Raw genomic sequence first — 15,114 nt, 5'->3', positions numbered from 1 at the left:
CACAAAGCAACAGGAGTATGAGAGCTCTTGTCTCCAGATCACTTGACCGTGTATCAGAGTAAGTCATGAATGCTGCTGAGGCTGGATAGGCCCATTTCTTCAAGCATCTCAATCCCTTCATCCCAGCATGTCTGGTCGGACCAAGCAACTCAAAAACGACGGAGACCCTGATCAGAGGGGAGTCTCAATGTTGGACGGTAGAGTGAGGGCTGAGATGGTTTGGCAGTAGCTTCCATCCGTCTGAATTGAACGGTTCCTGGGACCTAGCGGATATGAGTGTCAGGACGACGCTGAACCGGAGGAGCGACGCGCGCAGAATTTAGAGGCGTAATTTGCTTTGCGTATGACAGAACTTTTTCTAATGCGGCTACTGGGAAGATCTGGAGCAAGCTACTGTCTGTGATTGTGGTCCCTACTTTTCTCCTGCCGAAGCTTTGGAGTGAAAGAATATGCCCTCCCAAGAGCTCAAGGTACGCAAATGATACACTGGCATGGCGCTCTACCCTTCATCCTCCCAGAGCATGGCAGCATGGGCCAAGAGATCACTAATCTACTGCATCAGGGACCAACTGACCGGCGCTCTATCTTCCCTCAACGACCAGAGCTTCGGTCTCTGTCGAGATACTTATCCGCAAGCGCGAGGATTTTTTTTGCAAAGCGGCGTTCAACAGGTACGACTATGGACAGCTGTACAACGAGAGTTCAAACTACAAGCTAGCCATCCGCACCATGACCTAGGACCGTCTGCTCAAGTCCGCGCAGAACTTCCTGGCGGGATTCTGGGGTCTGGAGTAGACTGGAAAGGCCAATCTGCTTCTTATAATTGAAGACTACAGCCGCATCTACATCGCTGGCACACGGGAAACGCTGTACGGGCACTTCCTGCAGAACCAGCAGGACGGCCCCTCCACGAATGCGAGTACCGTGATGGATGGGAGCTGCGAGCTCCCCACTTTCATGGACGCTCGGAAACACAGCCTGCAAAGGGCCAAATACGAGTTACTCGTGCATTGGCTACTGGGCCATTACCGATCGAGTTGCTCCTTACTAGGTACAAGGTGTGGGTGCCAAGTATAAAGACCACAAGCTTATGTAGTATTATCGTAATTATCAGTAATTATTATATAAAATTTTAGAATGCTGTTCCTCCGCCTTAGTTGATAGAGAGGAGCGGAACAGACAAGCCCGATAAGCCCAGTTGTTTTTGATTGAGAGCTCCAATGACGCAGTTACCCACCAGACTAAATAATGCGCCCCTCACCCGCAGCGCAATCTTGAATTTCCCACTTACTATGTACTTTCTGTTCTGTCGCTACCACCGTTAATACAATTAAGCATCGTACACTGCTGCCAAACACTACAAGGGGAAAAATGACACCCCGTTGCTTCATTGTCCGTCACGGCGAGACAGAATGGTCCCTTAACGGGCGGCACACCGGCACCACCGACTTGCCGCTTACAGCAAACGGCGAGAAACGGATCAAGGCAACGGGCAAAGCACTGGTCGGCAATGACCGACTGATAGCTCCGAAGAAGCTGGTGCATGTGTACGTCTATGTATTCTGGAATTATTTCTAAAATGAGCCTCGATTGGAGACAATTGGGTTGTAGATGACAACAAGAAATGGCGACGAGCTGCGCCATGCTGATATGTTGGTGCTAACGTTGACCGACTAGCTACGTATCTCCACGCACCCGCGCCCAACGTACCCTCGAGCTCCTCGAAATCGGCTGCAAAGAGAGACTCCCATGGACCGAGACCAGAAAATCAGAAGAGGAGGAACCCATCCGCACGGAAGCCAAGGTGGAAATCACCGACGCGATCCGGGAATGGGACTATGGCGATTATGAAGGATTGACGAGTAAGCAGATCACAGAGCTGCGGGAGAAGAATGGGCAGGGGCCGTGGGATATCTGGAGGGACGGATGTCCAGGTGGAGAGTATGATCCCGCTTGCAGCTTAAAATCCCCTTCGTCGTGGTAGGACCTGTGCGGCAGCTGATGAAAGTGAAATCGAACAGATCCCCGGAAGACGTCATCCGTCGACTTGATGCCTTGATCGCTGAGATCAGGAAAAAATACCACAGTAAATGCTTCGAGAGCTCGTCAGGCGGCAAAGGGGACGTTCTGATCGTCGCACACGGCCATATTCTGCGCGCATTTGCCATGCGCTGGACCGGAAAGCCACTCTCGGAGACGACCCTGATTCTGGAAGCTGGCGGAGTCGGTACTTTGAGGTGAGATATTCCCGGTGCCGACGTTTCCCTCTGTAAGTCTCTTCTAACTATCCCAGTTACGAACACCACAATATCCACGAACCGGCGATCATCCTCGGTACTGCCGGTTTCGTCGTAGAAGGGTAGGGTCGTGACTCAGATCTCCCCACAGGGCACAAGACATCTGCCTCGGTCAGCATACCCCAACAGACAATATAGATAGCGAATCCTAGATATAAACCGCATCATAGCATCCTGCAATGCCATCCAAGAGTCTACGAAGGATACTTACCCCGACAACCCGTAACAACGGAGATTCCCTCAAGATTCCGTCTTCACTTTTGCCTCCTCCCCTTTATCCCCTTCACCACTCGAAGCCAAAGCTGAGCCCGAATTCCCTTTCACGCCTTCCTCCCCCAAAACCTTAGCGGACCCCATAAACAAAGCCCCGACATACCCGCCCAAAAAGCGCATATCCTCCGCCTGCACAGCCGTCATGCGCAGCAGATTCTGCGTGTCGGCGAGATTGGCGTTCAACTGCTCCAATTGCGAATGCAGATGAGCGTACTGCCGCGTTTTGGCGGCTGACATGCCGGAGTTTCCCATCCCAGACCCCATTGACGACGAGGCCGATGCGGTGGTTGAAGTTGGGAGGATGGAATGGCGGGGATAGGACTGAGAAGGGTGGTGTTGGTGGGATGGTGGTGGCATTGTTGCGTAGGCGTTTGGCTTTTTGATGTAGATGTAGAGATTGTAAATGAACGAGGACCTGATAGTGTACTATCGATCTATCCTATACACTCGAAGTGATAAGAGAGTCGACTGTGGGGAGTGAGGTAAATTTGGCGCGATGTTTTTGATGCTTTGTTTACGGGGATGACTGGTCACGTGGCACCATGGAGACCCAGTGACAACACCCGATAAGCCCGTCTGATTCGAGTACTCAGTGTCAAGGGAGATCAAGGACAGTGCATATGGGTTAAAGCTTGAAATAAATTTGCTACAAGGCGGTTATTATGAGATTATTCTAGTGATTCAGTCTCTTTCGGTTTATGCAAACGTGTGGATTATTCGAAACACTCATCGCGACATGGCAGGATAATCTTCTATCAATCATGTGTTCTTCTGCACTCATTCGTTGCTCAATAGAACGGTTCTCCTGCATTAAATGAAGCCGTTACGGTTAAGAGGACCGCCCTCCCTCGTGACTACCTCGCGAGGCGCGAACCCAGCCAGATTAAGTCGATCGATCGACCGGATAAGTCAGAACCCCTGCTCTTTTTGATGCGCCAGAACCAGACCATGAACTTGCGAGTGACAAAGGCTGCTGGACCTTTGCAAAGTCCCTATAAAAATTCAGAAAAGATGCAAGAAAATTCAGAAAGGAGGGCATGCAGGTAGGAGAAAAAGGGAAAAAAGATGGTAAGATGATATGGAGGACATGAGAAGCTGGTTGCAAGAATGATGCGCCGGTACAGGTAGTGTACAACAATGACGGTCATGCAGAGGGGGAAATGGAATGCAAAGCTGAATGATTGCGACTTGTTATTGGCAGTGGTTTAGCTGCGAAAGTAAAAAAAGAAAAAAGCAAATTTTTCAAGGCCGAGCTTTGGACTCGCTGTCATTAAAGAGAGCGCTGCGGGAAAGGGAGATAGTGAGAAACGCAAAAGCACGCCCGCCACTCCGAAACCCCGAGACGAAAAGCATGATGAAACAAGAAAGATGACCCCTATGTCCCTTGTGTATATGTAGAGCAGCGAACAACACAGTATTATAAGTGATTGACCCCGTTCCTGACGTCGGCGAGCGTCTGTACTGATTCAAGTCTAAGTGGAATTCAAGCATTCGATGTGAGGTATCTCGGAATAGCGTGGACGCCAATCCCATTGGCAGAAACGAAGCAGGAAGGCAAAGACATGAAGAAATAAACGAGGTAAAAGGCTCAACAACGGTCTGAGTAGACTCAGAAGAGAGGCCAAGGCTCGCCAATTAACGAACCGGCATTGCAGCCTGCTGAGCGCCTAGGCTGATTTGGCTGCTATGGGCGGAAGCTTCGGAGTCCAGATTCGCACTGGCTCCGCTATCACCACTCTCCGCGCTGGCGCTCGCACTTCCAGTCAGACTTCTATGCTTGGGAGTGCCCTTGGCGGGATACGGGTTGCTCACCCCATAATGTTGCTCAACTTGCTGCGGACCTACCGCATTGCCATGTCCAGGAGGATATTTCGGAACAGGCGCCCGCATGTTGCCAGGCGGCGACGGATGGCCACCGTGAGGACCAGGGGGGCCAAGAGGTTGATCTTGAGCGGTTGGAGGTCGACCCATTCGCGGACCGGGTCCACCATAGGGAGTAGCAGGGGACTGGCTGTTTCTCCGACTCTGTGGATAAGGGTGTGGCGGGAAGTCGCCCATTCTGCTAGCCGTCATGGAATTCGCACGGGATCCAGCTTGCATTTGGTTTCGGTCAACGGATCCGTACCGGTTAGATGAATAGGCCATCATGGGGTTGTCCATAAGGGAATCATGAAGCCCGGGGATCTCCTGCATAATACGCTCGCTGGTGCGTTTTCGACCCGGGAGGTACCGACTGAAGGATGATTGGGGCCTGCCATTGACACTGATTTCTGGATTCTTGCGGAATTGACTCGCGCTGGGGCCTTTTCTTGTCCTGCGCGATGTAATGCTCATCATATCAACGCTGTCTGGGTCAATATGCGGAATAGGGATGTTGTCCATGGGATCGAAATAATCATCCTCGTCATCTTCATCGAACGCTGCTGCTCTGGATGGCGCTGCCCTACTACGAGGTCCACGTCGCATCTGCATCTCTTGCTCGCGAAGCTGCAACTCTCGCTGCCGGAGGGCCAATTCCCGTTCTCTCAGGGCAAGATCTGCAGCTGCAGGCGGAGGTCCGGGCGGCATGTCGTGCATGCCGTTACTGCCATTCTGGCGGGGCATGCCTCCTTCCGCAAACTCGTCATATACGACCAGATGGCTGAACTCCTCGAGACCCTCAAGAGAAGGTTCGCGAGGTATCCTGGCCGAAGGTGGAAGGGGTTGTCCGCTTGGTGGCCTTGACATTCCGGGCATAGGATACCCACGGCGCCCAGGAGGCATCATCATACCCGAGCCCGACCTGCCACCAGGCGGAGGCCGCATAGGACCGTTTCTTGGGGGAGGTGGTGCCGAAGACATTCTGGGAGGTGGCTGAGCTAGTATGGGGGGAGGCGTATCGTTGTTTGAGGGCTTGTTAAGATTGTTTGTGTTGATGTGATGTAGTGCAGCGTAGAGTGTCTCGATCCGCGGAACCCGGATACCTGACTCGGTCGCCAATTTGATTGGGGACCCAAGATATGTCTCTATCTCCATTGGACGTCGCGATTGGAAATCTTGATACATTGTGCTAGGTGACTCGATGGCAACCATCTTCTCGATCGTCTTCTGGGCGAAGTCACTTGGGAACGAGCAGCCTTGTGATTTCGCGAGTTCGATGAGCTCCTCGATGATACCAGTCACGAGTTGGCGAACCCCGACTTTCTCGAGGAGTTGGGCATGACTCGAAGTCTCAAACATAACACTTGTTGGCTGAAAGGCGATAGGTCTGCGGGAGAAGAGAAGTTAGCTGGAAAAACGAAAAGCAGACCCGAGGGACGGCCAGTATGCTCACCCTATCATGCGCTCAAACTGTTCCTGTCTAATGTTTTCCGACACCCTGCAGTTGACTTGGCCTGAGCTCAAAGTCATTGCCAGAGCAGCAGCCATGTCATTCTGAATCGATGCCGGGATGCTGGAATTCTTGTTCGTTGCACCGACCCAGATGTCCGACGAATTCAAATGCTCGAATTCACTAGCCCCAGTCTGCGAAATCTCCACGCCGGAAACAAGGGAGAGGACCACGTTTGTGGGGAATCGCTGCTCCAATTGAGATTCTACACCAAGGGTATTCGTTGTGTTCACGAGGATGCATGTATGCTGGGGTGTGACGACGGACTCGATAACAGATGCAAGATCGTAGACGTCGGGCAGCGCCTTGACGCACAGAATGACATAGTCGTATGCGTCCTCTCGAGATGCTGCTTCTTCAGGAGCGCGAACAACTACAGAGCGAAACACGTACATGTTAGCAAGCTTACTGCGAATGATACACAAGCCATAATGAGAGAACTTACCATGGCGGGGCTTGAAGCGTTCATTGCCATATGTTTTCGACCTGTGTTTCGCCGATTAGAAAATAGCTCTGAGCGGAAAGACGGCGAGTCAAGAGGAAGCGTACTTAAATGATACTCCATACTGAGATACTGATTCGAATCCAGATTTCCAGACAAGGGTCACATCACAGGACGTTGTAGCCTGAAGTCGCCAGGAGAGGAACGCCGAAATAGCATTACTACCGACTAAACAACCTCGAGTTAGCTTTGGGCTCATGTCGGGTTGCGGCGGATGCTGCGGAAGTCTCTTCACGATCCCGGACATGAGTCTCATTTGGATCTTGTGATAGTGAATTGTTGTAGAAAAGATGTGAAGCTCATTTTGAGCAGCAGATAAGAGCTGGAAAACCAACCTGATAAAACGCGCAAGCGCGGCGGAGGAGCCATAGCTTTTTTGAACCAAAGAGGAAGGAAGCGTCGCGGCGGACCAGAAGTCGAAAATTAAAATGAAATAGGAATCAATATACGATGGACTGCTGGGCTGGAAATGTAAGATTTCTGGATCGAGCGTCCCAAAGGCGCGATTGACGCTGCCTACCACGGGACAAATGAAAGCAATTTCACAACCAAAACCAGGGTGCGGAATCAGTCGGTTTCACTAGGCTAGGATAGCGAGAGGAGCCCTGAAAGTCGAAGGAGGAAATGAATGTAAGGGATTCCAACAAATGGAGTTCTTTTGGTATCTGGAGGAAGGAGAACAGGAGAAAAGAACCAGAAAACAAACGAGAGGAAAGGAAGGATAGGATGGGGAGCTAGGTAGGTAGGTAAGTAGGTAAGTTTAGGTAGGTTGACGCGGATTAGATGGAGAAGAAGAAAAGAAAGAGGGGATGGGATGAAAGACTGGGATGGATCGGAAATGGAACAGAGCAGTGCTGTTGCTACCTACTACTGCCACTGCCAGAAGGTGCCTGTTTGTTCAGTGCACTCTTCGTCTTCGACTGTAGGCGGAAGAGAAAACCAGTGGAAAGAAGTTTGAGTAGTCAGGTCCTTTTTTCTTTTTTTGGTTTCTTTTTTTACTTTCTTTACGCCCCAACTGGCTGTAAACGATTAGACGATGGGCTGCTTCAACGGCCGTGGATCCCCCGCCAGGGCTCGAATCCGGAAACGGGAAGAAAGAGGCAGGGAGACGGCTGATAAGAAGAATTCTCGCTGTCACCGATTAAAGGAGGAGAAAATTGGAGAGACAGATACCGAAAGCGAAAGATGACTACAGATTGTTTTGGTAGAACAAAAGCGCTGTCTACCTATTCCCCGTCATTGATTGTTGATAGCTCTGATTGATGCTGTTTTTCCTTTTCTGTATTTTTTACGGAGTCCCTCAGGTACGAAAGTAATCCTTCCACATATTTCTACAATACTACCAGATATCACTCGATACTGGATACTACCTTACAAATAGAACAAGCATTGGATAACAGTGATAGCGAATATTTCCCCTGTCTCTGTTGCTTTCTCTTCATATCTATCTTGACTATCTTTTTTGCTTAGATGCTAGCATAGTCTACAGGATAATGGCTATCAAGTGTGTAGGCTAGTAGATAGTTGGTAATATTATTAACATCGGAATCGTCATTAAACTAATTTCTTAAAACTTGGAATCTATGTTCTTTAGTGTCTGGCTTCCCAGTTTTGGTTTCATCGGTGCACTGCCGGGTTTAACTCTAAGAGCCTACGCTAATCAGCTTTCTACCTCGAATGTCATGCTCTTCCTTGATTACAGAATTTTATTTACGTCCATACTCCAATCAATAAATGTACTCTGTATACACTGTAGTCTTAAAAGTGTTCTAAGATGCAAAGCTCTTATTAAAACAAACAATCATGCAATTGAGACAGCACATTAATATTCATCATGATTTATGTCACATCAAATTACTAAGCCACAGCGACCGCAAAATCCACTAAGCCAGCCAAATCGGCCACTGATGCAAATCTCCCCGTCACCAGAACCCACCCAGAACCCACTTGGTCTGTTGGTCGATTTCGAATTTAGGCCCGAATCTAATTGACCACGGTACCTAAGTGGCATAATTTGCTACAGTATCGGTCGGTACCTGACTGATGATTCTGGAACCATAAGAATCAATAATCCAACAGAAACAGAAAGATATCGTAATAATAGCATCAAACCCATGAGGTATCATCCAGCTGTCCACCTACTCTTATAAGATCAACACTTTTCCCAGCCCTTCTCTCGTTGTTAAACCGACTGACGACCTCAACAGCATCACCCCGTGGGCTTTCCTGACTCTAGGGTGATGCCTGGATACACCTTACACATACCCTGTAAACATTTCTGCACCAAAGCAGCTGTGCCAGTCCAGGACTGAGTCACGATATCCCTACTCCGGAGTAGTAAGGAACTAACTATGAACGCCGATGCCCTTTTTCTAATTCATAATTTCTTTTCTTCCGATTCACAAAGCTTACATGCCATTGCAAAGTCAAACCGAGTGCTTGACCCATCAAACAAACCCAAGCAATTGAATCGCCACTTGTCAGTCCCCCAAGTTCCAGGAATCGACACTACTTTCTCGTCAGAATCTACAGCTACTGAACCAAAGGGGGGTTAAGGAACGAAGTAAAGGCCTCCTTCCTTGCAAGGGGGAGGCGGTGGTCGATGAATCGTTGGTTGTTCGATGGTCACCCGTCAGCCAACATGCCACCGCTCTGGCCGAAGTAGGGATCGGCATCGAAGCCAGGGTGCATCTCGCTGTTTGCAGTCATCACACGCTCACCCTGCTAGCAGTTCAACACCAGTGGTCATGAATGCTAGTACGGCGTACATGTGCTGTTTACGGCTGCAGGACGTAGGGACAGGACGGATGTAGCAATACTCCGTACAGACTACAGCAAGGTATGTACAGCTGGCACCTGTCTGACATGTCGGGTACCTTACTTCTTCGACGCGACGTCATCTTTGTTGTCAAATAAATTTGCTTGGGATTCAGCATGAGGCTTGCGACGTCTGTGCCTCAACTAAATTGTTATCGATCTGAAGATTATCATTATGAAACTCGTATCAGCCATGAGGACGGCAAATTCCAGATCGCTACCAACGATGATCTCTAGCCTTGGCGGTTCTAATGTCCTTTCCATACTCCGTACTGTCTTCCCTCTTCAGTCAGCCAAATCCAGGCACCAAGGGATAGAAAGCCCTGTATGGAGTGCCGCCTTCGACCTTGATACATTTGTCTTACTTCTCACAATTATGACCAAAAATTCATTTTCTTGTGTGCATGGAAAAAGGAAGAAAAGAGGTAAAAAAAATTCCAAACCAGCTCAAACCAACCAAAACACAAGAGTCCAGAGTCCAGACCTCCAAAGTTTTACTAGAGCTGATTCAAATCCAAAACAAATTTACCTGTGGAAGTGGGCCTGATCTTCCAGGTAGATAGTACGTGCCTTAGTCTGGAAACATAGTAGACTAGCCCGACTAGCTCTTACAGTAGCAGATTGTCAGGACGAATCACTGCGTGCAAGCTGTCCTCCATAGCTATTCGTAGACAGCTGTTGTTTCTATCTATGGTACTTTTTGTGGGTCTGAAGGTCAGGTACTTTTATCACTTTTCCAATTAGCGTGCAGCTTGCCAGGTATGGCAGATTTATGCCTCCAGGCTGTAGAGGATTCTATATCTACGGAGTACAGAGTACGCAATGGGGTACGTTTAGGTTGATTGCAGTTGAGCGCAATAATCAGATGAGATATTCTACCTATCAATGGGGAGCAATCGTCAAAGCTGTATGGTTGAATAACGAGACTGAGAGTTGGAGATTTATCCAGCGAATAACTTATGCCAACTCTAGTTATGCACATACAGACTCAATACTTGTAGACAATACCTATTAAGCATAAACATCTAAACTTTGAGAGAAAAACAAATAAGAATCATGCCAATGCCAATCCCAAAGCCGGTGATCCATAATTACTTCATCATGAATCATGGGACGTATCGAAATTAAGATATGCTGTAGATCATGGGATACAATGCCCGCCTGCAGGTGCCAGATTGTCAGTGCACTTTGTCCCGTTCCGCATGCGGACAGCTCAGCCACATCCTCATTCCAAGTCTCCATGAAAATGGGAATAGACAGCGTCTACGGAAGGTAGGGCGATTTGAATCGAAAACTATTCTGAACGCATCAATCAGCCGCTCAATCCAACGCTTCATGACTCGGTCAATACCTTTGTCCTCATTCGAGAATGTCTTTGTCCCGTGGAACACCCACCGCGGCCGTTGCCGTCTCCGCTTACAAACCACGAGTACGACCACAGACTACGGTAGGTACCTGGAAGATAGACAAGAGTATTGTTGGGTCCATCCTGACGCGAACCAGTTCCTATGCTGTTTTGCATTTCTGTGTGCATGTCTTTGCTTATTTCACAATCAAAGCTAATGAACCCAATTGATCCTGTCAGTGACCATTGAGTAACCACCACCAGAGTATCATTGTGCCACACCCATGTCATTGAGAAAGCGATCGACAACGCCATCTATTTTTACTTGTTAATACTGTGTATTCCAGACACAAACAGCCGACGACATTGATAGCCTGAAAGGAAAATAAGAAAAAGCCGTCATCAAATGGATACTTGGATACGCAACAGCCGCCCCGGTAGTGGCGCACTAGTAGTTGTGATAGTCGACGTCTTCAACGTCATCATGGCTTGGGCATTTATCCACACCTCCCCGCAAGACACGAATTGTGTTGCGTGGATCTCTGATGAGACATATCTACACTACCTAGTACCTGTGGAGTAGACTCTTCTCGAGAATGAGAGTTAGTCGCCACGAGCTTACCTATGTACAGAGTAGTTCATGAAGAGTATCCTTGTCCGCGGAGGGGTAGAGTGTGTAGCATTTGACAGCTCCACATGTGTCTGTCACCGCTGGGTCTGAGTCTTCCCTGGTTACTCAGTGTTCATCCCCTTTTTTGAAGATCCGAATCTTCAGCAGGGACTGTCGACGAATGGGTTCTGCCCTTGCCAAACCTTCAGCACCACTTTACGTACCTAGCTACCTTACCATAGGTGCCTCGGCGTAAGCCAGCAGTCAAAAGCAAGACCAAGTATTCTTCCAGTTATATAGGTACTGCAATTAAGATCAACATGCCATACACCTCAACCCCAACTCACAACACCAATCATCAATTAACAACCATCTCTTGGCAGGGTAACGAACCCGCGCACCGCGCCTCCAAAGCACTAGAGGTTGTGAATAGGCTCAACCGGCATTTGTAGTCCTGCATAGGAACTCTATCCCCCAATCAGGATATGGACGATGACTCAAGTACAAATAAGGTAGGTGAGAAGATTGTGGTCACTCATCTGGAAATTAAGAGGATCCGTTCGCCTGCGAAACAAGGAAGGGATGGATATATTAGGTTGGGCTTAGTTTAGCTTAAGTGATTTGGGAGATCGGTTCGCCTGTGGCGTGCCACGGGCCCACGGGCCTCGTTTCTGACCTTGACAGGCTGGTGGCTGGAAGCCCGTCAATAGGAATTGAATTTGGCGATGGCGGGATTTAGAGCTGCGAGTATCTGGTTGTTTCTTGGAACGTGCCTGAAGAACCAAGGTAAGCATAGGGACGAAAGTATAATACGGCACCTGTCATTGGATTCTTGGCAACTTCAGTTTATTGTGTAGGTACCTTAGGTTATGGCATACTGCGTACGTAGCTATGAATTTCCATCTCCTTCCTTCTTTGTCGAAGAAAGACTTGTAGGGACTTTATGCTTCTAGCCAGTGAAGCTGAGAAGAATGGCAAATGGTGCAGATCTATTACCAGCTTGAGCCAACTCTCTACGTGTTCAATGCTCTTTGATCATGTTCAAACAAGCGATTAGCAATCAAACGAGGTGTGCTCAAATCCTACTCAATTCTGTACTCAAGATTGTTGCAAGCAAACGGGGATCGACAGTTCCGAATGACAAGCTTATTTTAGACTCCAGGGATACAAGCCAGCGAACCAATGGGAGCGTCATTCATGGAACCTGCAAATTAAGCCTATAAGCGAATACATTTTTCTTGCCGGATGTCTCAGATCCTTTCCCATTTTTCACCAGTGCCTTCTAAAGCCAAGCAAAGCTGAGACACTGACGGACATATAATCACAACCGAACCGTCACGCCAAAGAGAAACAGGGAACCACTAAGCAGCAACAGAATATCAAATTGCCCAGATACAAACATGTTCAAGAGAGATTATGTTGACTGTCCACAACATATCTACTATTCAATCACGCCATGTAAGTGCTGGAGTCGACACCGCCCTCGGGATATTCACTATGCAATTGTTAGTATCCGCGTCCAAACAGCATCATGTCCGGGGAAAATCAAAGAACGTACGGAAGGGCAACTTCGAATCGCTTCTCAATTTCCTTGAGCACCTTCTCATCCTCCTCGCTACTGACAAACGAGATGGATAAACCCTTGGTTCCAAACCGACCAGCACGACCAACACGGTGCAGATATGAATCGGCGTCAGCAGGCAAGTCGTAGTTGATAGCCAGGTTGATACGCTCAATATCAATACCACGACCGAAAACATCGGTGGCAACACAGATACGCTTGTTGAACTCCTTGAACTCCTTGTAACGTTTGATACTAAAATGAATTAGCCGCTGCACCCAGCAGTTCAGCAATGGAAACACTCACCGCTCCTCCTGGCTGACACCAGAGTGCACCGCAATACTGGGGAAGTTACATTCGCGCAACAGCTTGTCCAACTCGTTCGCGCGCAGTGTGCTCTTAACGAAGATAATGACTTGGTTGAACTCAAGGCTGTCTAGAAGCTCGTTGAGCTTACGGTTCTTCTCCGATTCGCTGAGCTTGATATAGTATTGTTGGAGACCGTGGAGTGTGAGCTTGGTGTCGTCATCCACGTAAACTTCAAGGGGGTTTCTCATGAACTTCTTGCAGATGGGTCGGATCTCTTGGGAAAGGGTTGCACTGAACATCATGACTTGCTTATCGGCGGGGGTGGCACGGAAAATCTCCTGGACATCCCGGCGCATGTCTGGCGAGATGTAAGTAAGGGACATCCCTATGAGCGGGGCGTGCTTGCTTACCGATCTGATCGAGCATCTTATCACATTCATCCAACACGAACGCCTTGACGTTGCGCAGAGAAAGCTTCTTCTCGCGAACCAAAGCGTTGAGACGACCAGGTGTGCCGACAACAATGTTGGGATAGGACTCTTTGTTCGACAACACCTCGATGTCTTTCTGGATCGGTGTACCACCGTAGAAGACAGCGGTCTTCACATCAGGCAGGTATTTGCTGAATCTGGCGTATTCATTCTTGATCTGGTACGCCAATTCACGAGTGTGACACATGACAAGGACCGAGCATTCTCCAGGTACGGGTTCGAGTTGGTGGAGTGTAGTAAGAACGAAAACTGCGGTCTTTCCAAGACCAGACTTGGCCTGGCAGAGAACATCGACGTTCAGGATTGCGGTAGGAATGCAGACTTGCTGGACTGTAAAAGGCGGAGCGGTATGTTAGACTTGTATTCGATCCATATAAGACTTAAAAAACGAAAAAAGCAATCCGTGTCGCATTGTCCGTCCATTCCCGAGTCATTCGAAAGCCAGGCATACAGTGCATTATTGCCCGCATCCACAACAGGCTTAAAACAAAGCACAGGTTGGTCGTGCGATCGTATCACAAACAGAAACCACTTTTCGCTCGGCACAAGGACGAGAATAGTCCAGTCATAGGTAGCAAGACTCGTCGCCTTCAAAAAGCGCACCATCATCCAACTCAAACGGGGCGAATGTCACCTGCGAGAATTCCACGAGAACTAATTCGCCGTAGACAGCCGAAGCAAGCAAGCGGGCAGTAGCCGCATTAAGGCTCTTGATTGACACAGCGCAGTTGATTCATGGTACTCCGCGTAGACAACCTGGTGTGCCCTGCAGTCTCGAACGGAATAGGTGGCCAAAAGCGACAATTCATTCCTCGCGGAGATGGACGGACGTTGAAACACGGAGCAATGGAGGGATACTTGTGGGAAGAATGTGATTTAACTAACCCTCCGATGGATGTTCGAAACCGCAATCGGTGATGGCACGTAGAAGCTCTCCCTTGAGCAAGAAGTCGCGGAAACCGGTCGAGTGAATACCGACATAACTTCCCTTCTTATCCGGGCGGCCGCCGGAAACTGTCAAGTCGCCCTTCTTGTCCTGGGCCCCATTTGCGGCGGGGACAGCGGTGGTGGCTGCTGCGTCAGTGGTCTGAAGCTCCTCGTCGGAGTAGTCGATGAGATCCTCCTCGTGAGACATTGTTGATGTAGGATGGCGAAATAAGTATAGCGTTGATCAAAGTAAGGTGTTTGTCGCGGCGCGTTTTCCCCAAGTCAGCCGAGCCAGGGACTGTGCGATAGAAGCGTAGATGGAGAGAATCGGGGAAAAAAGAGTCACGATGCTTATCAAGAGTCGGATCCCCTTTTGTTGTAGATGGATCGAAGGAATTGGAAGATGATTGACGTTGAAGGTAGAGAGAAGGCGATGGAGGACAAGAGAAGATCGCAGTCGCGAGGGATGGCAAGAAGAGATCAGGAAGTCGATAGTCACGTGACTGAATCTATTAGTCATTCTCGAAAGGCTGCTTGCCGCTTTCGGTTAGCCCCCAGATTACCATATCTAGCCTAGAGCGGGTCCATCAACAATAAGGATCAACCATCATT

At 48.9% G+C, this 15,114-nt stretch overlaps 4 protein-coding genes across 4 annotated transcripts; 1 reads left to right on the top strand and 3 right to left on the bottom strand.

The window, feature by feature from the left end:
• The first annotated feature begins 1,258 nt into the window (after positions 1 to 1,258).
• P174DRAFT_440671 (histidine phosphatase family protein) lies at positions 1,259 to 2,495 on the top strand. Its single transcript, XM_024827105.1, has 4 exons — positions 1,259 to 1,547; positions 1,678 to 1,941; positions 2,022 to 2,237; positions 2,294 to 2,495. Exons 1-4 carry the CDS (start codon positions 1,372 to 1,374, stop codon positions 2,361 to 2,363), a joined length of 726 nt encoding a protein of 241 aa, XP_024684674.1. The 5' UTR covers positions 1,259 to 1,371; the 3' UTR covers positions 2,364 to 2,495.
• Positions 2,294 to 3,034, bottom strand: P174DRAFT_440670 (DASH complex subunit HSK3 family protein). Its single transcript, XM_024827104.1, has one exon. The coding sequence runs from the start codon at positions 2,925 to 2,927 to the stop codon at positions 2,538 to 2,540; it is 390 nt and encodes a 129-aa protein (XP_024684673.1). The 5' UTR covers positions 2,928 to 3,034; the 3' UTR covers positions 2,294 to 2,537.
• Positions 3,035 to 4,205: 1,171 nt separating this feature from the next.
• Positions 4,206 to 6,698, bottom strand: P174DRAFT_430371 (ketopantoate reductase family protein; the record flags this gene model as incomplete). The annotated part of the gene is made up of 4 exons (XM_024825623.1): positions 4,206 to 5,817; positions 5,884 to 6,313; positions 6,386 to 6,426; positions 6,490 to 6,698. The coding sequence occupies 4 exons, from the start codon at positions 6,696 to 6,698 to the stop codon at positions 4,206 to 4,208; spliced, it is 2,292 nt and encodes a 763-aa protein (XP_024684672.1).
• A 2,369-nt stretch (positions 6,699 to 9,067) lies between these two features.
• P174DRAFT_419959 (ATP-dependent RNA helicase SUB2) lies at positions 9,068 to 14,710 on the bottom strand (the record flags this gene model as incomplete). The annotated part of the gene is made up of 6 exons (XM_024824826.1): positions 9,068 to 9,137; positions 12,668 to 12,709; positions 12,773 to 13,030; positions 13,082 to 13,442; positions 13,495 to 13,905; positions 14,461 to 14,710. The coding sequence occupies 6 exons, from the start codon at positions 14,708 to 14,710 to the stop codon at positions 9,068 to 9,070; spliced, it is 1,392 nt and encodes a 463-aa protein (XP_024684671.1).
• Between the last annotated feature and the right edge of the window lie 404 nt (positions 14,711 to 15,114).

The sequence above is a fragment of the Aspergillus novofumigatus genome, assembly GCF_002847465.1.
Source record: "Aspergillus novofumigatus IBT 16806 chromosome Unknown P174scaffold_3, whole genome shotgun sequence".
NCBI lineage: Eukaryota > Fungi > Ascomycota > Eurotiomycetes > Eurotiales > Aspergillaceae > Aspergillus > Aspergillus novofumigatus.
This window is presented reverse-complemented; position numbering and strand designations above follow the sequence as displayed.